This window comes from Gadus morhua, chromosome 11 (assembly GCF_902167405.1).
Source record: "Gadus morhua chromosome 11, gadMor3.0, whole genome shotgun sequence".
Classification (NCBI taxonomy): Eukaryota; Metazoa; Chordata; class Actinopteri; order Gadiformes; family Gadidae; genus Gadus; species Gadus morhua.
In genome coordinates this window covers 9,303,014-9,325,300 of record NC_044058.1, presented here as the reverse complement: position 1 = coordinate 9,325,300, position 22,287 = coordinate 9,303,014, and the positions used below count along the sequence as shown (strand labels likewise).

The 22,287-nt window shown below is 43.9% G+C and overlaps 1 protein-coding gene and 1 long non-coding RNA gene across 9 annotated transcripts; one reads left to right on the top strand and one right to left on the bottom strand.

The window, feature by feature from the left end:
- Positions 1-729: 729 nt before the first annotated feature.
- On the bottom strand, positions 730-18,518 carry LOC115554077 (uncharacterized). Of its 8 annotated transcripts, XR_003978545.1 has the most exons (9): positions 18,391-18,513; positions 17,587-17,681; positions 15,453-17,045; positions 15,129-15,313; positions 14,777-14,939; positions 13,752-13,873; positions 13,519-13,647; positions 12,691-12,808; positions 730-1,936 (listed from the first exon to the last, which is right to left on the bottom strand). It is a non-coding gene; the product is annotated as an uncharacterized LOC115554077 (long non-coding RNA). The 8 variants fall into 8 exon arrangements; XR_003978548.1 differs by lacking the exon at positions 17,587-17,681 and having other exon boundaries at positions 15,453-15,511; positions 18,391-18,518; XR_003978546.1 differs by lacking the exon at positions 17,587-17,681 and having other exon boundaries at positions 18,391-18,515.
- On the top strand, positions 17,822-21,635 carry cd83 (CD83 molecule). The gene is made up of 5 exons (XM_030370688.1): positions 17,822-17,958; positions 18,061-18,182; positions 18,444-18,660; positions 19,152-19,249; positions 20,559-21,635. The coding sequence occupies exons 1-5, from the start codon at positions 17,910-17,912 to the stop codon at positions 20,718-20,720; spliced, it is 648 nt and encodes a 215-aa protein (XP_030226548.1). The 5' UTR covers positions 17,822-17,909; the 3' UTR covers positions 20,721-21,635.
- The last annotated feature ends 652 nt before the right edge of the window (positions 21,636-22,287 follow it).

Here is a 22,287-nt window from a genome sequence, read left to right as displayed (position 1 = left end):
CCAAACCATGCGTACGCATGGTTCCGAGTTTGCTTAGGGCTGCGCACATTCTCCCGTCAAGTTGATTTTTTATGGATCACAACCTTGGCGTGGGAAGTCACGTACGCCAATTTCAGCCCCGTTTTGTGCGTACGCAACGGTTATAAATGAGACCCTGGTGAATAGTACCGGGCTAGAAAAACAATACTTCTTAATGACACGTAGAGGGCAGCCTTTGCCTTCTCAATTGTTTACTAAATGTATTATTTTTCAGTGTATTGTTAACTTCAAACAGCTCATAGATTGATTCACTATCTCCTTCCTGATGACAGGGAGAGCCAGGTCTACCAGGAGACCCAGGGGACCTCGGGGTGCTGGGTGAAAAGGTAAAGCAATTTGAATAACACTTGACCATCAGAGCAAGGAGTAACCTCTGCAAACAGAATGCCAGCACAGGCGTTCATACGTATGCCACAGCCACACAGAAGCTGAGAGTTGGGGGATTAAGAGACATATCCTATAAGAGAATATGACTTTGTAGCCATTTTCAAAGTAAACTCAAGGTGAAGTCATGAGTCACAATAAAAGTATCACCCAAGTGGGCCAGTCTTGTCTCTCCTTTTAGCAGCCATGTCAGCTTTAATTCTCAATTGCAGTCTCAAAGTTTTTCAAATACTCACATTCAAATAATGAAGCACTATGCACCAATAAGGTACCATTAACCATACAGCAAGAAGAGACAAACTACAATTGAAGTGCATTGTTAAATGTGTTTTATTAAGGTAAGGTCAGCAGAAAAAAAAAAAGAGAAAGCAGATGGCAGGTAAAAGTGCACGCCTTTGAACAAACTGTATATAGAAACAAAATATGGCTGACACAATCAGTATCAAATGTAAATTCTCTGAAATATTAGTTTGCACAACAGCACCATTACATTATTAGTGCTATTTAATCAAGTGTTTTTCTACATATTTCAAGTTGTTGGCTGACCATGAGAACCGTTTCTTCTTCATCAGGAAATGTAGTGATGTAACATGCCCCTTTCCTCACATTTTGGTCATTGCACATATACTACATTATTAAACTTGGCTAATCTAGCTTATTAATTTATTATTGACAACCTTTATAAAAGTAGTTTATAAATGTTTCGCTTATAGAAAGGAGGTAGATAGTCGAAAAACCCAGTGTTGCAGCACCTAATTGATCTTTGATTAAAAAAGACGTACACCCTGAAATAAACCAAAAGCACAGTGTGTTTACATGAACATTCAAATTCAGAATTTCTTTGTTTTAAGCACTTCCCTCGCCAACGTTGTAGGCTGGTGTATCGCTGGAGTGCAGTGGGGCTGTAAATATTCAGTAGTAAAACCTCCACAGGCTCCTTTTCTAGCTTATCGGACAGCAGGTATAATAGGGATCAAAGAGAACATCTGGAGATTTAGGAAGCGTCGGGGAATAGAATTGGTGTGAAACGGCTATTGGAATACAGACCCAGAATGCTCAGAAACCCCACATACTTTACCACATTCATTTTCTTGAATTTGCTCTATTGCTTATGAAACATTTCCAAGTTAAGAACAATAATAACGCGCAACAAAAGGAGGGACCTATTGGCTACTTCAGTTCCCTTTTTCCCTTTCTGAAATATAATAATAATAAGGTAACTGTATATTGCTAGCTAAACTCAGGTTCAAAGCCTTCCTATAACATTCTAAACAGAGACGTCCAAGGGGAAGGGAGGAGATAAAGTGCAGCAGAAAGAGAGAGAATGAGGAAAATCTCCTCAGCTTGGTCCATGAGATGAGGCTGGGAGTGGGACCACTCAGTGTCCGTGGTCGCTGGTGTTTAACTCATTGGTTAGCCTGGATGTGGTTACCACCGTTTTGTCTTGCACAGTAGAAAGGAAATACCACGCAGATCAAAGTGAAAACACATGCCAGTGGACCAGGTACCCAGCCTACAGTGGATGATAAACAAAATATGATAACATTATATTCAATATAATATCCATTATATTTTATATCATATGACATTTGGTTGACACTTTTAGCCCCTTATCAAAAAATAATGTGAGTGGAAGTGACACACAATGAAGGAATACATTTTAGGTGCTGTTTCGATGTTACAATGGATGGTGCTGTGATGAGCGCTAAAGATTTAGAGCAGCGCTGGAAGTTATAGCGTGGCTGTAAGGAGTGAGTGCTTTCACTGGAAACAGAAACAAAGTGACCCACTTAAATTTTAGCTGAGAAACGGCTTTGAACGCATCTTCAAATTAAAATTGTGCAAAGTTTCATTGAAACTGAACCACAGCACTAGAACAATTGAAGACTAAGCAAAGAAAAACAAACAAATATACATATACAATTCTTACTAGAGTATTTTACCTAATAACCACCCTGTTATCATAGCAGGTTAAGCTGTATGTATGTATGTATGTATGTATGTGTGTATGTGTGTGTGTGTGTGTGTGTGTGTGTGTGTGTGTGTGTGTGTGTGTGTGTGTGCGTGCGTGCGTGCGTGCGTGCGTGCGTGCGTGCGTGCGTGCGTGCGTGCGTGTGAAGCACCAGAGAAGCCTGGTGCTCCTGTCTGACCCTGCAGAACCACAGAAGAAGAAGAGGAAGAAAACGGAAGATGGCAAGATGGCCGCTGATGTTGACACAGCAGCACAGCGTCTTATCAAACAAAGGATTAAACCTGAGATCTACACCACTATTGATGGCAAAACTATTGTGGAAGATGAACTGTTAAGTTTCCTTGCTGTCAAACTGAAGACTGCCTCAGGATGACATTACCCTGATGGCTGTAAATCACTTTGGATCAGAGTGGATTGAAAGCTCCAAGAAGGTCCTGTTTGAACTGTGTCCTGGCACGGGGCAGCGTTGTGTAGCTCACAAAGGACTACAGAAAGATGCCAACAATGTTAAGAGTTGTCTGAAACTACCTAATGAGGTTGGTGAGGATGTTCCTCGCTTTGTGTCCTATCACTTGGATGATTTACCACCAGTGACTTTTAATAGCCTTGATGTCTCTTGCCTGGTTAGTAGGATTGAACGCCTAAGTGCAGTGATATCCTCCATGAAAAATGCTGTGAGTCAGCAGTCGACTGCATGTGAGAACCTTTGTGGAATAACCACAGACATTAACCAACGCCTGAGTGTGATTGAGCAACCCAGTTCCAGCAAGGGGAATGCAGCCACTATCGTGGCCTGTGAGGGGGCCCAGCTCCACGGACCAAGTTACAGGAAGCCTGCGCCCGGGCCCTCAGCGTTGGCCGTCGCTGAGGAGACAGCGGGCGGGGGGAGTGCCGCGACGATGTCCCCTGCATGGAGCCATGTACTAAAGCATGGCAAGCACAAGCAACGTCCTGGAAAACAATCTACTGCTGCAGTACAGAGCAAGACTAGTGTCAACCCTCCCAGAGAGAAGAAGACCTACGGCATAGTTGGAACCGGTGCTGTGGGGAACATACATGCAGTGACAACTAAGCTGCTGAGTGTTTTCGCGACAAAGCTTGCTCCTGACCTAGAGTCAGAGACTCTGGCTAGTTATCTAAAAGAACAACTCTCCAGAGATGTGACATGTCAGAAGATTGACACTCAGTATACTCGGTACAGCTCTTTCAAAGTTACAGCTGAGTGCAAGGAAGTAGGCGAGATGTATGCACCGCAGCTGTGGCCAGAAGGGACCTATGTAAGGCGCTTCTATGAGAATCGCAAGCCTAGGGGCAGGTGTTATAGCACCTGCTCATCCCACATGGCACAGGGATGAGTGAGCCTGAGCCTAGGGCTTCCTGTGCATGATAAACAATGATGAACTGCTATGAAAGTTGTGTCTTATAACTCCCGTGGTCTGTGACAAAGATAACAAGGTGATTTTGTCCAGTAAGGAACTATTGCCAGCTGATAGCTATACACATGTGAGTTAAGCTTGGCATACTACATCCTGGTTGGACCACTGTATATCTACATTTGATGCACATGCTTGTAGGAGGCTGAGATCTTATATGGTATGGCCACTGTAGATCATATTCCGGTAATCCGGTCTCTATGTTCATTAACATCAAGGGCCTACCTGAGCTTGTCTGTAATGACAGCCATAAACCAAGTGAGATGCAGGACTGGGCTAGGCTCACAGATGTTGACCTGCAATATTACAAGTTACTGACTTATTTGTACTTAAGAAATATTGAGTTACCTTTTGATGCAATTATGTGTGGGAATATCAACTGTAAGAATGTAAGTCATAATAATGACCTGTGTGCAAGGTATGAAAAAATTGTGAACTGTCTAGTTGATGGAAGTGAACAATTGAGAAGAAAAGTGGTGAAACAACATATTGTGAGACCAGGGTGGAATGACTATGTTCATGAAGTTCATATGGAGGCAAAAGATGCTTTTAGAAGGTGGGTTTTAGCAGGCAAACCTAGGCATGGCCCAGTCTGTGAGCACAAGGTACGGACTAATGCTAGATTTAAATATGCTGTGCGTTTTATAAAAAGAAATGAGCAGACTATGAGGGCGAACTCTATGGCGAAAAAGTTACAAATTAATAATGTATATGAGTTCTGTAAACAACAGCAAGATGCCACTGCCTTCTAGCATTGATGGCATTACTGAACCTGAAAACATTGCAGAGCTATGGAGGAGACAATATGAGAACATTTTTAACTGTGTGAAGATTGATGTGTTTAAAATAGGTGAAATACTTCACAGTGATGGTGTAGTCATCTGGCCAGATGAAGTATCTTATGCTATTGAGAAACTTAAAATAAACAAAGCCTGTGGGCGGCATAAAATAACAGCAGAACATCTGAAATACGCTAGCCAAAGTATTTCAGTGTTACTTGCTCTATGCTTTTCTGGGTTAATGAAGCATGGCATACACCCAGGATCCATGTTATCTGTCTTGTTGGTACCTGTAGTTAAAAATAAGACTGGTCAATTAACTAGTATTGATAACTATAGGCCTATTGCACTTGCAAAAAAAAAGAAATTGTCCATAGGTACACATCGCTCAATAGCAGACTTCATGTGTTTCCTGGATGCGTCAAAAGCCTTTGACCCTATCAATCATGGGAAACTGTTTGTTAAACTACTTGAGCGAGGGGTCCCCTCTTACCTAATTAGGATACTGCAGTTCTGGTACTCTCACCAAACTATGCAATTTAGGTGGGGGATGAGTATATCCACACCCTGTCTCCAATGGAGTGCGGCAGGGCGGAATTCTGCCCCCTCTACTGTACATGGATCATCTATCTGAAGAGCTAAAGGAGTGTAGAACTGGCTGTTTGGTGGGGGATAGCCTCATTAATCTTATGCTTTACGCTGATGATTTGGTGGTACTGTCTCCCTCCAGTGCTGGCCTGCAGCAGCTTCTTAGAATATGCTCTCAATATGGCATAATGTATGATATCAAATTTAACTCAACGAAGAGTGTGGTACCGATTGCTAGTACCAAGGAGGATAGGAAGCTTGCCTTTCCTTCTTTCTCACTGGCAGGTGAACCACTAGTGGTTGTAAAGAAGGTTAAATATCTGGGACATGTGATAAGAGATTACCTCTGTGATGATGATGATGTGCAGTGTCAGTGTGGTATACTATCCTGAAACTCAATGGAAACAAGACCGAGGCCCTGCTCATCGGATCCAAATCCACCCTCACTAAATCACAACACACCCCAGCTCCACTCATAATTATCGATGGATTCCCAGTACCCTTCTCCTCCAAAGTCAAGAGCCTCGGTGTCATCCTGGACAACACCCTCTCATTCGCACCCCATATTCACAACATCACCCGGACTGCATTCTTCCACCTCCGCAACATCGCCAGACTCCGCCCATCACTGACCCAATCCAGCACTGAAATCCTAGTTCACTCATTTGTCACATCACGCATAGACTACTGCAACGCCCTCCTCACCGGACTCCCCACCAAACTCATCAACAGACTGCAGATCATTCAGAACTCAGCCGCCCGGATCATCACCCGCACCAAATCATCTGACCACATCACCCCTGTCCTCATTCAACTTCACTGGCTCCCAGTACACTACCGTATCCAATACAAAACCCTACTCCTCACCTACAAAGCTCTCCACAACCTAGCCCCCAGTTATCTCTGTGACCTCCTCCAAGAATACACTCCCTCCCGCTCCCTCCGCTCAACCTCTGCTGGACTACTATGTATCCCCACATCACGACTCACTACAATGGGTGCCCGGTCATTCAGCTGTTCAGCACCCAGGCTCTGGAACTCCCTCCCCCCACACATAAAACAATCAGACACCATTACAACCTTCAAGTCACAACTCAAAACTCACCTGTTCAAACTCGCACACAACGTCTAACTGATCACTGTTTTGATTGTTTTTTTGTTTTGTTTTGTCTTGTTTTATTTATTTCTTATTGCTTATGTTTATTTATTTTTACACAATGTCTTGTTTTTTTAAATAATGTATGATGACTATATGCTCTGTAAGGTGACCTTGGGTGTCTTGAAAGGCGCCTCTAAATTAAATGTATTATTATTATTATTATTATTATTATAATACTGTATGGGCATTGGGCAGGCAAACATGCTGGCGCGCAAATTCTACATGTGTACTACTGATGTTAAAATATCGCTCTACAAAGCGTATTGCACTCCAATGTATACTGCCCACCTGTGTTGTGTAATTACAGTAAAGCAAAAATGAAAAAACTTCATGTGCATATAATGATGAGAATTTTGCTTAAAACTCCCAGGGGGGGGGGGTAGTGCCAGTGAAATGTTTGTGGCAAACAATGTGCCCACTTTTAATGCTGTTCTGAGAAATTGTATGTATAGATTCATGGGCAGATTGACTGGGTCTTTGAACACGATTATTGTGTCTCTAATTGATATCTCTCAGAGTGATACAAGGTACTCATCTTGCTTCTGGAAACATTGGACCCGAAGCTTGTATGTGTTTTAAATATGTTTGTATTATAATTGATGATACCTAATTTACATTCCTTCTTAATGTTTTATATTGTTTTATATATGCGTGTGTGTGTAATATATATATATATATATATATTACACACACACGTCACCGAGCACCCCGTACCGAAACGGTTCAATACAAATACATGTACCGTTACACCCCAAATTTGAGTGTACATACGAACGAGTTTCCATACGGACATATTAAGTAGAGGACCACGTGTGTGGAACATGCTGCGGTCGCACATGGACAGTTGCGCACACCGTAGCTGTGTTTGAAATCGTTCCCTATTAACTCACTCAATCACTATTCCATATATAGTGTTCATGACATAGTGCACTATTTAGGGAACGAACAAACGAGAATTCGGACACTACGCTGAACATTTCTAAACGTCAATTGCGTCAGTAAATGCGCCGGGTATTTGTGTGACGCAGACAGATGCGCCCACATCATATAAACAAACCGGAAACTCACGAGGAAAGCTGGAGGTTGTATTGATGTTGAATGTTACATTTCCTTGTTCAAGTTTTTCTTAAATTCATTTTGAATGTTAAATATTCTATGTTAAATCCCAAATAAATTGTTGACATTTCTAAACGAAAGCCGGAGACTCCATCATTAAATATATTCGTTTTCGCAGTTATTCAGCTTCTTCTTCTCCTCCGGAAAAACACGACCGCATTGCATTGTGGTATACGGGAGTAACATGTAGGGTACATCGTATGTACACTCAAATTCGGGGGGGAGTAAAAATTAATCTGAGCAACAACTTGAAACTGTTTAGTGTTGCAATTGTTCATTGTTGCATATTAGATTGAGAAAATAATTGTTTTTAAAGAAACAGTCTGAGCCTTATTCATGTTATTTAATCTGAGCAACAACTTGAAACTGTTTAGTGTTGCAATTGTGTCTCCAGCGTAGCTATAACCGGCTTGCTCCACTCCTCTGCCTCCGCTGTGCTGGCTCTGTGGCTTCACCATAATCGCCTGGATCTACCGCTGGCTTCTTCCGACTTCACAACCTGTGGATTTTAACCCGTTCCTCTGGATTGCGCTATGTTTGACTCTCACGTAACGAGCGCATCTCTGCCGCTCCGTTACTCGGTAACGGAGATGTTACGTCTACGGATCTTCTCAAGGACCCAACCACCTCAGCTTGCATCCCACCAGGACATTCTCAAACGACCAAAATACATCCACCGAGGCTCTGGACGGAATTTTCAGTACACTCACACCAGCAACAAAAACATCCGCTCCTTCTGGTCCACTGGGCCCCGCCCCCCTCCTCGCACAGCCCGTACGGTCAGTCCCGTCAATCACAGTGTACTGTCCCCTCTGCTCAAAGCAACCTGCTACACTCCACTCACCTGTCTGAAACTCTGTCTGCTGAACACCAGATCCCTCAGTAATAAGGCCCTTTTGATAAATGACTTTATTGTTGACCAGAGCCTAGATATTCTCTGCCTCACTTGCCCCTTTCACACCGCCGCAAAATCGGGGCCGGTTCCGGGCCAGTTCGGAGCTAGGGCCAGGGCTTTGGTTTCACACCGCCAAAGAACCGGCTCCGGCCCCTAAAAACCGGTTCAACTCTGGCCCCGCTTTAGAGCTGGGCTAGAACTAGAACCTCTTTTACGCCGGGGGCAGGGGGCGGAGTTATCCGTACCTTCATAAACAGGAAGACCAACGAAGACCGGCATTTTTTAAAACACCGAAGTAAACAATGGACGTGAATCCGTGTATGGTTCTTTTTTGTTTTTTCTGATTTTGTTTTAAATCGGAATATTCAAAGAACGAACCATACACGGATTGAATCGAAGAAGAAATTGTTGTTGTTGTGTTTGAAACTGGCGCGAGGGTTCTTCTGCGCGCCTGACGCTTGATCATTGTGTGGTGGTTCAACGCGTCAACGCAGCCAGATGAGTCCATGTCCATGCAAGTGAACGGAGCGTTCCCTCTTCGTCATAACTATCAAACCAAACATCCTTCACATTCACCGAGCGAACATTATGAAAGTAAAAGGCACATTTCTCGCTAAAAATGTATCCATAAACGCATTTAATGGCGTAACTATGTTACTATTTCCACCCAGAATAAAGAAAGATGTCGGCCGTATGCTTCTGTCCAAGCTCACTAGCGGAGACGTTTGCAGTGACGTCATGACGTTGCTCACGCCGGCTCCATGGCTGGCTCTGGCCGGTGTTAAACCAACCGGTTCTTAACTGGGGTAAGGCTGGAACCAGTTTGGAACTGGCCCTAGCACCAGCCCGGAACTGGCTCTCGGTTCTTTTTGGTGTGAAAGCGGCAACTGAGACCTGGCAACAACCAAATGACTTCTTCCATCTAAATGAATCTGTCCCACCAGGTTTTTCGTTTATTAGTAAACCCCGGGTTAATGGGAGGGGGGGTGGCCTTGCTCTCCTCCATCGTGATAACATCAAAGTCACCACTGTCACAGTCCCCCTTCATTCCTCCTTTGAATGTCTAGCTGTAAAACTCTCAGGCCCCAAACCCACTATCATTGTCACCATTTACAGACCACCAAAACCCTCCGTCGTTTTCCTCAATGAATTCTCATCACTACTTACATCTGTATGTGCAATGTCCCCCACTGTTATCCTCCTTGGTGATTTCAACATCCACATTGACAACCCATCCTGTACTTTTGCTAATGACTTCACATCACTTCTGGACTGTCTTGGCATCACACAACATGTCAACCTCCCAACCCATAACAAAGGTCACATTCTGGATTTAATCTGCTGCACTGACATCACTCCCACTAACCTTGATGTCATTGATTTCCCCATCTCCGACCACAAAGCTGTACTTTTTGACATTCATACCCAACTACACAAAACCAAGGAACAATGGACCATCTCCTTCAGAAACATCAAACTTATCAACACCACAGACCTCTCCACCATGATCAGCTCCTACCCCAACCCTCCCCCAGCTTCCTCCCTGACTGACCTGGTGACTCACTACAATAACTGCCTCTCCTCCTCCCTCACCACCCTGGCCCCCCTGAAACCCGCTCACTCTCATTCACCCACACTGCTCCCTGGTTCACTCCTCATCTGCGCCAGCTCAAAGCCACTGGTCGTCGACTGGAGCGACTCTACAGTAAGACTCAACTCACTGTACACCGCCAAATGTATTCGGACCACCTCCATCACTACAAGAATGCCCTCACTACTGCCAAAACCTCATACTACTCCAACCTCATCAACACTGGTACAGGCAACAGCAGAGTCCTCTTCTCAACAGTCAGCCACTTACTTCAGCCTCCTAAATCTCTCCCTCCAGACATTTCCACCACCCAATGCACTGCGTTCCTTGACTTCTTCAGCTCTAAAATCAACACCATTCACCAACAACTGGCCTCATCTCGTACCCCCTCTGATGACCCACCCTGGATGATCACCTCTGGGCAACCTCTCATCAGCTCCCTCTCTGACTTCACCCTAGTAACAGAACAGACCGTTTCAGAACTCATCCGCAAAGCCAAAACCACCACCTGTCAGCTCGATCCTCTTCCCACCTCCCTTGTCAAAGCATGTCTTCCGTCCATCTCCCCCATGATCACCAACATAATTAACTCCTCCCTCACTACTGGTACTGTACCCCCCACTCTCAAGCTGGCTGCCATCACTCCCATCCTAAAAAAACCTGGTGCTGACCCAACTGACCTTAACCATTACCGGCCCATCTCCAATCTCCCTTTCATCTCCAAAACACTTGAAAGGGTGGTTGCCGCACAACTACAGTCCCACCTCGACACTAACAATCTCCATGAACCGTTCCAATCTGGCTTCCGTCCAAAACACAGCACTGAAACAGCCCTAGTCAAAATCACCAACGACCTCCTCCTTGCAGCCGACTCTGGATTACTCACTATTCTCATCCTCCTCGATCTCAGCGCAGCATTCGACACCATCTCCCACCCTCTGCTCCTGGACCGCCTAGCTGGTATTGGGATCACTGGTGCTGCACTCTCCTGGTTTACATCCTACCTCACCGGCCGTCAACAATTTGTTCAACTAAGCAACCACAAGTCTGGGTGTTCAGGTGTCTCACTGGGCGTCCCCCAGGGGTCAGTCTTGGGTCCACTCCTCTTCACCACTTACCTCCTCCCGCTGGGCACACTCCTCCGTCACCATGGGGTCCATTTTCATTGCTACGCTGACGACACACAGGTCTACATCTCCACCAAACCCACCGCTGCCATCCCCCCCACCTCCCTCATCACGTGCCTGGAAGAGATCCGGAGCTGGTTGAGCAGGAACTTCCTGAAACTCAATGGAAACAAGACCGAGGCCCTGCTCATCGGATCCAAATCCACCCTCACTAAATCACAACACACCCCAGCTCCACTCATAATTATCGATGGATTCCCAGTACCCTTCTCCTCCAAAGTCAAGAGCCTCGGCGTCATCCTGGACAACACCCTCTCATTCGCACCCCATATTCACAACATCACCCGGACTGCATTCTTCCACCTCCGCAACATCGCCAGACTCCGCCCATCACTGACCCAATCCAGCGCTGAAATCCTAGTTCACTCATTTGTCACATCACGCATAGACTACTGCAACGCCCTCCTCACCGGACTCCCCACCAAACTTATCAACAGACTGCAGATCATTCAGAACTCAGCCGCCCGGATCATCACCCGCACCAAATCATCTGACCACATCACCCCTGTCCTCATTCAACTTCACTGGCTCCCAGTACACTACCGCATCCAATACAAAACCCTACTCCTCACCTACAAAGCTCTCCACAACCTAGCCCCCAGTTATCTCTGCGACCTCCTCCAAGAATACACTCCCTCCCGCTCCCTCCGCTCAACCTCTGCTGGACTACTATGTATCCCCACATCACGACTCACTTCAATGGGTGCCCGGTCATTCAGCTGTTCAGCACCCAGGCTCTGGAACTCCCTCCCCCCACACATAAAACAGTCAGACACCATTTCAACCTTCAAGTCACAGCTCAAAACTCACTTGTTCAAACTCGCACACAACGTCTAACTGATCACTGTTTTTATTTTTATTTATTTCTTATTGCTTATGTTTATTTATTTTTTCCACAATGTCTTGCTTTTTAAAAAATGTATGATGACTATATGCTCTGTAAGGTGACCTTGGGTGTCTTGAAAGAATAAATTAAATGTATTATTATTATTAATTGTTCATTGTTGCATATTAGATAATATATATATTTAAAAAAAACAGTGAGCCAATGTTATTTATTTTTATTTCTACATTTCAGAATCTTTATATTTTTGAGCAGAATTCTAGCTTTGTATTGTCTAATGTTCCTATTGTAAAAAGGACAAAAGTGTGTTATGAACAACTTGAAGCACATGTTATGAAGCACATTTATATTTAGCATTTTGATTTCTTACTGTACCGAAAATGAACCGAACCGTGACCTCAAAACCGAGGTACGTACCGAACCGAGATTTTTGTGTACCGTTACACCCCTAATGTATGTGTTTGTTTGTGTGTATATATGTGTATATATATATATATATATATATATATATATATATATATATATATATATATATATATATATATGTAGTGTGCTGTCTATGTGGACCTTCCTGTGTCTTGAATAAAGTTATAATAATATTGTGTCTCAGGGTGTGTGTTTGTGCATATGTATGTTTATATATGTATGTCTTTGATTGTCCTCAAAAGTCTTTCAAATAAAATGTGTTATTATAAATTATTACCATTGTAACTGTTATGTGATGATGCCGCTGATCTTGCATTCGGTTTTGGAGTCTCTGGGCAGTTGTTCGTGATTGCGATGTAATTTGTATTCTTCTCATTTATGGATCCGTTTGAGCGCTGTTGAAGTAAGGCAGGGTAGTCAACACATGTAATTTCGCCCAATTCTATTTATCTTTTTTATCTTTTATAAGATTATATCACAGTGGCGCTAGTCTAAATTGTATCCTAGTAAGCCTACCATAAATTATGTCAAACAGTAGACTAACGTTATGAATATTTGAGAATGACATTATGACCCGCTTGCTACTAGCCTGGTCCTACAAGACTCTCGTACTTCATTTCATTTGCCAGATTCTCGTACTTCATTTCATTTGAGAGTCTGGACCTACTCAATTGACAAACCTTAACTCACTTGAAGGAGGGTGTCTGTTGAAGTTTAAAACTATTAGATCTGCCCAGTGCCGATCTGGATCTGCCATAACCAATCGCTAACGTTTGGCCGGGAATCACATTGCTTGCAGGCTGTAAACTAACCAAACACTGTACTGTGAAGATGTCCGTCAACGAAAGCTGACTTTAACGTTATTGTTGTCAGCCACTCCCTCTGTTCGCTGTTTGGACGCAGAAAATTTGGACGGAGAAAACCCACTAACATACCGCAGACCCAGACGTAGTACTGAAGGGAAATTCAAATTGAGCTGAAGTACTTAGGCGGGCAGAGCCAGGCTAACTTCCTACCCTACCCTGCACCAATATCAACATGAGAAGTGTAGGCTACTATATTATTGTAGGTTACAGCAGGTCAAATAATGTAAAAGTTAACATACCGAACAAATCATCTTGTGTTGGACATTAAGACATTTGTCCATGCTGATCTTCACTGAGGAAACGCTGGTGCAGGGAGCCTGACACTCAGGAGGATGGGCCAGCTGGTCCGGGTGATATGCAGCGAGGTTCTGAAATGAATGTCATTCATACAACATTTATATATTAATTCAACTATATCAATTAATATAGGTGAAATGAAAATATAAATGTTATTCATCATTATATGTTACACCTTTTTCTCTGCTGATTCCCAAGTCTGTTCACAGTCTTCATGGTCATCAACCATGATCTCTGGGCTTTCACAGCAAGGATAGTTCTTAGATACCGGCTCCACTATAGCATTTGTAGCGGAGACTGATGACACATACGCACAAACACACACACGCACACGCACACACACACACACACACACACACACACACACACAAGTTAACCTATATACTGCTATACTATTCGGCAGTTTCTGGTCCATCTTAAAACGGTCGTGATTGAAAATCAACTAGAATCTTCAAATCGGTCCTGATTGAAAACCACTACACCTAGACTGTTCAAATCTGGACTAAATTATCACAGTGAGGCTATACATTATATAAAACATAGGTACAGATTTGTGAAACCTTTTTTTCTATTTGTGAAAATGCAATACAGGCTCATTTTAATGCTTTAAAGTCCACTACATAGTGCCCTATATAGTGGACCACTGAGAATTCGAACACCCTACAAAATGGCGTGCACCCTATTTAGTGCACTACATCCATGATAGGGAACGATTTCGAACACAGCTCTAGACTCTTCAAATCTGGACTAAATTATCACAGTGAGGCTATACATTATGTAAAACATAGTTCCCGATTTGTGAAACCTTTACCCTATTTGTGAAAATGTAATAAAGGCACATTTTAATGTTTTTAGGGGTCCATGTAATGTTGTGGTAGGCTATCGATCATCCATGGTATAATTCCATTCAGTGTCGACGGGCCATAGTCATTATCTGCCGGATTTAGATGAATCTCAATCTCAATTCATCTAAATCTAACATTAGCTGATTTAGATTAATTTCTGGCCATTCATTATTAAGAAGCAGGATGACCACCAACGCCATGATTCTTCGAGTTGCATGAGAGAATTAATATGTTCAAATCAGATAGGCTACTTCTCATTTCTAGGATGACTAATAACATACCGATACTAGACTACTTGACGCTGTACAAAAATCTTTGTTTTTGTTTCTAGGGTCCTGATTTAACCAAAACTCACCGATGAACAAACACGCCAGCACTCTGATGGAATTCATGTTTTGATCGTGTGCGATTCAGAGAGTTTCCGTGTTTCATCAGCCGGTTCAAGCTGCTTTCACGACGCCGCGCGGGAAACCAGGGAGCGGTTGCCGCCCACGTGAACAAAAGCCCCTGACTTCTGACTGCAGCACACAGATCGAGGAGGAGCTTAAATTTTCCCTAAATGCGTGCCGGTCTAAACGTTTAACCCATGGTTTCAGCCCCGCGGGCGCCATCTGGTGGCGGAGATCCGGCAGAACATTCTCAAACGTCAATACAGCCCGGCACAATGACTTAATATGGAAAAAGGTTCATGCATTTGATAGACTTACATTGCTACTTTTAACCCCAGGCAAAAAACGTTTGATCTGCAAAGAAAAATAAAAAATGTTTTAGCCTAGCCAAATACATTCCTAAAGCTTCCACAATTGTTTAACAATGGCAAGTATCAGGGTATTTTTCTGGCCCATAACAAGCAACCCTGTTCCCGGTTTCCTGTTCTGTAATTTCCCAGCGTCTAGAAAGGAAACAGATTGCGGTTCTTATAGGCACAATAACGATGCAAGATGTAAAACAGATAATTGTAATAAGTGGAGGGATTAAGATTTAGTCTAACAATAGTTGACTACAAGACTAATTATCACATGACCTCTCACCTAGTAGCCCTCCTTGCACTCGTCGCCGTTTTCTGTCCTGCAATCGGTCTTCTTCAGACCTTAGTGATTTAATGACAACATACATTCACTATGAAACCATTCATGTTGGTCTGTTGACAGTGAGTAAAACTGTTTTTTTGTGATTTGATTCAAAAGTGTGATATTCAGGGCACTTTCTGCAGGAGAGCGAGACCCCACCATCTCCTAATTTGCAGCATGTTTTCCTTTGAAGAAGGAAACGAGGAAGATGTTAATATGTTGTAAAAAAAATAACACCTTGTACACTAAGCATAATGTGTCACGATTTACACATACCTCTCTGAAATTACAATTGGCCCCCATTACAATGTACAGAGTGTCACGTTTTGACCGTGACACCAATGATTGGATGTGGTGGCAATAGAAAGGCAACATCCCGCTCCTTTGAGCAGAGTCAGCGTTACAACGACACTGGTCGACCTCACAGATGATCTTCTGTGCTGGCCCCCACATATTCTTGATTACATGTATAGGTGTTGCAGGACGACAAAAAGATTTTTCAACTACAAACACACCATGTGTACCATCGATACACTGACAGGCCAAAAATCTGTTTCGTTATCGACTCAAGGAGGTTGGTGTGTTTTCTCCTGCAGTGTGTTTTGAAGTTTCTTTTGTTTAAAATCAACTTGCAATGAGGGCAACAGAATTTATTTTGCTCACTTGATGCTTTAGTGGCCGTGGAACATTCTGCAGGAGCCAATGGGAGCTGAGTGGGGGCCACAGGGAGCTGAGGGAGCTGAGCGGGGGCCACAGGGAGCTGACGGAGCTGAGCGGGAGCCACAGGGAGCTGAGGGAGCTGAGTGGGAGCCACAGGGAGCTGAGCGGGGGGGCCGCAGGGAGCTGAGGGAGCTGAGCGGGGGCCACAGGGAGCTGACGGAGCTGAGCGGGAGCCACAGGGAGCTGAGGGAGCTGAGCGGGGGCCACAGGGAGCTGAGGGAGCTGAGCGGGGGCCACAGGGAGCTGAGGGAGCTGAGCGGGGGCCACAGGGAGCTGAGCGGGGGGGCCGCAGGGAGCTGAGTGGGGGCCATAGGGAGCTGAGTGGGGGCCACACGGAGCTGAGTGGGGGCCACACGGAGCTGAGTGGGGGCCACAGGGAGCTGAGCGGGGGCCACAGGGAGCTGAGGGAGCTGAGCGGGGGCCACAGGGAGCTGAGCGGGGGGGCCGCAGGGAGCTGAGTGGGGGCCATAGGGAGCTGAGTGGGGGCCACACGGAGCTGAGTGGGGGCCACAGGGTGCTGAGTGGGGGCCACGGGGAGCTGAGTGGGGGCCACACGGAGCTGAGTGGGGGCCACAGGGAGCTGAGTGGGGGCCATAGGGAGCTGAGTGGGGGCCATAGGGAGCTGAGTGGGGGCCACAGGGAGCTGAGCTGGGGCCACAGGGAGCTGAGCGGGGGCCACAAAGTGCTGTGCAGGGGCTGCAGCTTGCACCTCCTCCTGGTGTATTTGTAGGTGCCTTACCAATTGGAATCGATTTCTAAGTGTTGCTGCACAATAGCAACAATGAAAATGTGTTGCCGTCCGACAACTTAATCCACACTTGATTATTGTGAACTCTGTAAGAGAGGAATAAAGGAAGTAAGATTCATACTTATATATATTATATATATAAGCACCTTTGTGTTTCACTGACGAATGGCCTTTTACGTGGTTGTCAACCTTATATTTTGCACCCACGTATTTACAGAAGGGACAGTGGAACAGTTCACTGTTGGTGATATTATTAATGTTTGCTGTATCACCATCCAAAAGTATACTAATGTGTCTCTATATATCAGAGGGAAAAATAATAAACATTAAAAGGCACAGCATCACTTAAACCCCTGCTAAAACATAACTTTTACCATCGGAAATTGACACTGACAATTGATCTTTTTTACCACATTGACGTCATCAGGGATGGCCTCAGGAAGAGGAAGAAATCATATTTCATGTTTATAAAAGCAGGCGGCAATTAATTAATAAAATATATATTCAGTCTGCACGACCAACAGCATTAATTTCTAGCACTCTAAGAAACATACCAGTAGGCAAACTATGAATAACCACTTTAATCGGTCGATGGTTTCAAGTGTCCTTGTTTGATTCTTAATTTACCTTAGAAGGAACCTGACTGAAGTGGTTGGGGATCTCATCGGATGTGGCGTAGTCATTTTTTTTTATATGGAAAAGGTTATTAAATGAGACAAACCCTGATAGGAAAATGTCACAGATTCAGGAAATCGAAACATATGTGCGTCATGACAATCTACTTAACCTATGATGAAACCTCGGCCGACCGCCCTGGGAATCCCCTTATCCTAAACGTAGCATAGGCCTACTTCCCTGAAACGGATGCTTATTTACCACTCACTCTCTGTTGAACTATTATTGTCACCTGGTATTTCAAACTCAGTGAAGTGGCAATCTCAAACCATAGGATGGCCGTACGCATGGTGAATCAAAGCCTGGTCTTACTGGTCGCATTTTGTAAGTATTTTACTCAAAGAATACTTGACTTAAACTTCGTTTACTTAATCCAGGCTGTTTTTTTCTGCACTGCAACTGAAAGATTGGCTTTGGTTTCACTAGGTACTTGCACGGCTGTTTCCCTGGACTCTGAGCGGAGGTGTGAAAATGGAGGAGATTGTGTTTTGACGTGCACCGCAGTGAACAAACCGGGAGTGCAGTACAAGGATCTGCGTTGGTCTAAGGTAGGCTATTTTATTTTATAATTATTTTATTATAACATTGTTGTGTTATCAACACTGTTGCTAGATTGTTAACCGTGCGTAACCTCATACAACCTAAAAAAGATATCTGTAATATATCGGCTACACAAAAAATAAATAAAAAAGATCAGATCAGCCCTGGGTTTTAGGTGTAAAAATGCAACACAGTCGAGAAGGTCTCATCCAGTACCGTGTGTCTAACCCGTGTGCTGCTGACGTGTGGCGCTGCTCCTCCTTATACAGGAAACGCCGGAGGGCCTTGACGACCTGCTGATCCGAGCTCTGCCGAACGGCACCACCAGGTACATCGGGCTGCGGCGAGAGGTGCAGCTGTTGGAGGACCGCTGGGACATCCTCCTGCCCAACGTGAGCTTTGGGGACAGTGGCACCTACCTGTGTCGCCTAGCCGACCCAGTGGGAGAACAAAGCCCAGTAGGACGCCTCAACCTCGCCGTCACAGGTATACACTCAGATATACACTCAGATTCTCCGTCTCTCTGGACTATGCTAGTTTAGTGTTTACCAACCCGGGGATCGATACGCCACTCGGCGCGCTACTGCTTAACTACTACTTAACTAACTTCACCGGGAACCACGTATTTGAATACTAGTGTAGTGTAGTGTTTGAATTTCCACAGATTAAGGTATCAAGTTCGAACAAGCAAGACCATTTAGTCTCTACAAGCTGTTTCAAGAGGAAGTAAGAGTCAATATAACAGGATTGCGTCATTCTACTTTCCATCGGTTTCGGTTCCTCCCCTGCATGGGAATTCCCAGGACTTCTTTCACTGACAGATACAACACAGAGTGAAAGTGAAATGTTTATTGTTCAGGGTTACTGCGGGCTGTTGATTAATAAAGAAATCAGCATGAATGACTTCTTTGTTACGTTGTATTTTTTAGTGTTGCATGATTTCTTTCTCTTTTTTAAACGGCTGTTCGTGTTCACAGGCGGTCCTGACGGTCCACCCAGGCTCCAGGTGTTGGTGTTTGTGGTTTTAGCCACAGTGATGCTGGTCGGAGCACTGCTGCTATTCACCTACAGCTATGTAAGTTGATGCTGTGTAAGAACTATGTAATCATACCTGAATGCATCATTTAATCAACCGAGTAGTTGTAATTATTTAGCAGTCTATTTTTTAAAATTGACATACAGTGTTATTAAAGAGGCGGGTAGGCACCTGGCCTGCCCGGGAGACATGGAGGACGGATCCCGGGCCCAGTACATTTTGGCTAGGAAAACTAAATTAAAAACGACTCAAATTTGGCAGAAGCGTCTGGTGTGCTAGTGTTCTTTATATCCAAGACCAAAAGGGTAAAGGGTAATTCCGCTGTAAAATGGATTTGGGATAAATTATATATTTTTTATTATTATAATAACATAATAATTATAACTAGAACTGCAAGCAGTTATGCAGGGGTCCAAGATATGTGCATTTCGCCGGCACAACGCGACGCATGTGTTCAAAACGCTACCGTGAACCTGTGGATGTAAAGGTTTTGACTGTGAGAGGTTCGGTGTGGGTGTTATGTCCCCAAACGCGTTTTCAGAACATTCCTTTGGCCAGTTAGGAGATGTACAATTCCCTCGTTTATGGCGGCCCCTAATGGCGGAATTTTGTAGAAGATACAAAATTTCCTCGTTTATTGCGCCCCCTTATGGCGATTTTTTTATTGAAAGCCTTTAAGGGTATCACCGATATGTGTGCAAAATTTGGATAATAATAATTTGTCTAATTTTGTTTTTTTTTTGGATTTGGATTTTCGACGTAAAATGTAGCTAAGCAACAAATAATCAAAACGCTACAGTTTCGTCGTTGACGGTCGGATCAAAAAAGTGTTCGAATTTATTTTTTGTGTGTGTCTGAAGATGTCGTGTGCAAAGTTTGGTGTCGATTGACCAAGAAATGTGGGAGGAGTAGGGAATAGGCAGTTTAGCGGTTGTCGTGATTTTGCGAAAAAAATCCATCGATGCAAATGGGCGTGGCCTATGCCAAAAGATGCAGCAGACTCCAGTGAATCTGTGGGTATAACGTTTTGGACTGTGGGAGGTTCGGTGTCGGAGTTATAGCCCCAAACGCGTTTTCCTTGGTATAGCGCCACCTAGTGACCGGCAGGTCTGGATTTTGTCGTCTGCGTAGTCTTCACGTACCTGGATCTAGTCATGCAATTGGCGTGTGTGCACCATTTACGGTTTGTACCTGGATCTAGTCATGCAATTGGCGTGTGTGCACCATTTACGGTTTGGGCTGTGGTACCACTTTCTTGGTAGGAAGTATAAAAATCACTACAAAAACAATAGGGATCCAACCTGTTGGCTTGGACCCCTAATAATAATATCTTCTGTTTGTACCACAGGGCCGTCTCAAGGATCTGCTACGGGAGAGGAGCAAGGTGATAATAAAGAGAGTCAGTTTAGGAGCACACCTTCATCCACTTGACCTGAACGAACTGAAGTCCATCCAGACCTTGGGTCCAAAATGGTCCAATGGTTCTAAAACAAAACATTTGAATATTTGAGTTTAGTATTTACATTTACATTTAGGGGATTTAGCAGAAGCTTTTATCCAAAGCGACTTACAATTAGTACATTTTTCATAGTTAGGTGAAAAAATATATCACTGTCGGTACAGTAAGGTATTTGAACTAAACGTAAAAGACAATACATTCCTCAACATGACATTGACCGAGTTCTGCACTTGCCTTCAACAGTAATGTTTAGACCCAGAAGTTAATGTGTTTGAGGGTGTTGATTTACACTAAATCTAATGTAACTATGAGTGTGTTACTAACACTCAGACTATTTGATTGGCCTGATGATCTCTGGTGTGTCAGAGAGCTGTGACCCCCCAACTGTGGTAGGTTGCTAATGGCCCCTGTCAGTTCCTGACCTAGAGACGCTAGACTCATAAAATTGCTTTGAATCGCTGTAATTCTCTGAAGTCATCACAAATAGAAATCTGATTTGTGATTGGAAGAAGCCTGTTTCTGATGATTCTGACTCCTGGGAAGTACATGTACATTATGTCTATTTTTTTATTCTTCATTCAAACGCTAACAGTGTCCTTCGGTCAAATTATCAGCTCCTTCTGACCGGCCGTATAGCTAGCAGTTAGCAAACCCACATCCTGAATGACCTGCAAGGTCAACTTCAGTCACGGGACCCTAGTTTCTCTAGGCAAGTTTTAATCCGTCTTGAACAAAGCCTTGATTGACAGCAACGCTGGTAGTTGTGCCTGTTTTGCTACATAGGTCAACCGTATTGTTACTTTATAATATTAATCCTTGCCTATTTCATCGTATGTGTGCATATTAATTGTCTGTATGTTACATGTGTATATGATTGTGCCACTATGATGTCTCACTTGCAAAGGAGGATCCTAACCTCAATGAGAAGTCCTGAATAGATTATTAATAAAGGTTCAATAAATACAATTGTGTGTCTCCTCGTGAAATTCAAAGAATACAAAAACAGAGGATGTTTTTACTCTATTCCCTGCATGAATTTCTTGGCTCAACTGATATAAAGTTGATCATTAAAGACTCAAAAGGGAATGTGAAGTTATGTCACATCTGGCACCATCTTGTGAGACAGAACCAACATAAATAGAATCGGAGGAAACTGCACTTTCATTAGTATTTTGTTGGAAAAAACCTTTAAAGAGCTAGTTGACCCACTGATTTAAATGGAATTGGAAGGGAACACTATATTTGGCTGAAAATTTTGGGCTGAGAGTTTTAGGTAAGAGGGGGAAGTGTTATCCCCATTGTTACGACCCACACCAACGTTAAAATACATTTTGAGTACCGTGTTAAGTTATAAATAAAGCGATTGTGTATAGGAAATACGTCACACACTGTGCTACAGGATCGTCCTGCGGACATGATTGAGGCCCACGCTGTTGGTGGGTGGGGATTACAATTTCTTCAGCGCTACGGCTCACGCCTAGGGATAACACAATAGCGATAGCCTTAAAAGGCGAAGCCTATACGACATAGAACTGTCACAAGTGGATTGATACGTATCCGTGCACATTTTTAAGTGGGTACACGCAAATCCTGGTGCATTCCTAGTGGGTATACGGCG

What these genes read in the sequence shown, in the direction of transcription:
- cd83 (XM_030370688.1), top strand. Translation starts at nt 17,910, where the DNA reads ATGGCCGTACGCATGGTGAATCAAAGCCTGGTCTTACTGGTCGCATTT. An exon ending in AGGATCTGCGTTGGTCTAAG is followed by an intron (nt 18,183 to 18,443) that starts GTAGGCTATTTT and finishes CTCCTTATACAG; the next exon opens with GAAACGCCGGAGGGCCTTGA. An exon ending in TGCTATTCACCTACAGCTAT is followed by an intron (nt 19,250 to 20,558) that starts GTAAGTTGATGC and finishes TTTGTACCACAG; the next exon opens with GGCCGTCTCAAGGATCTGCT.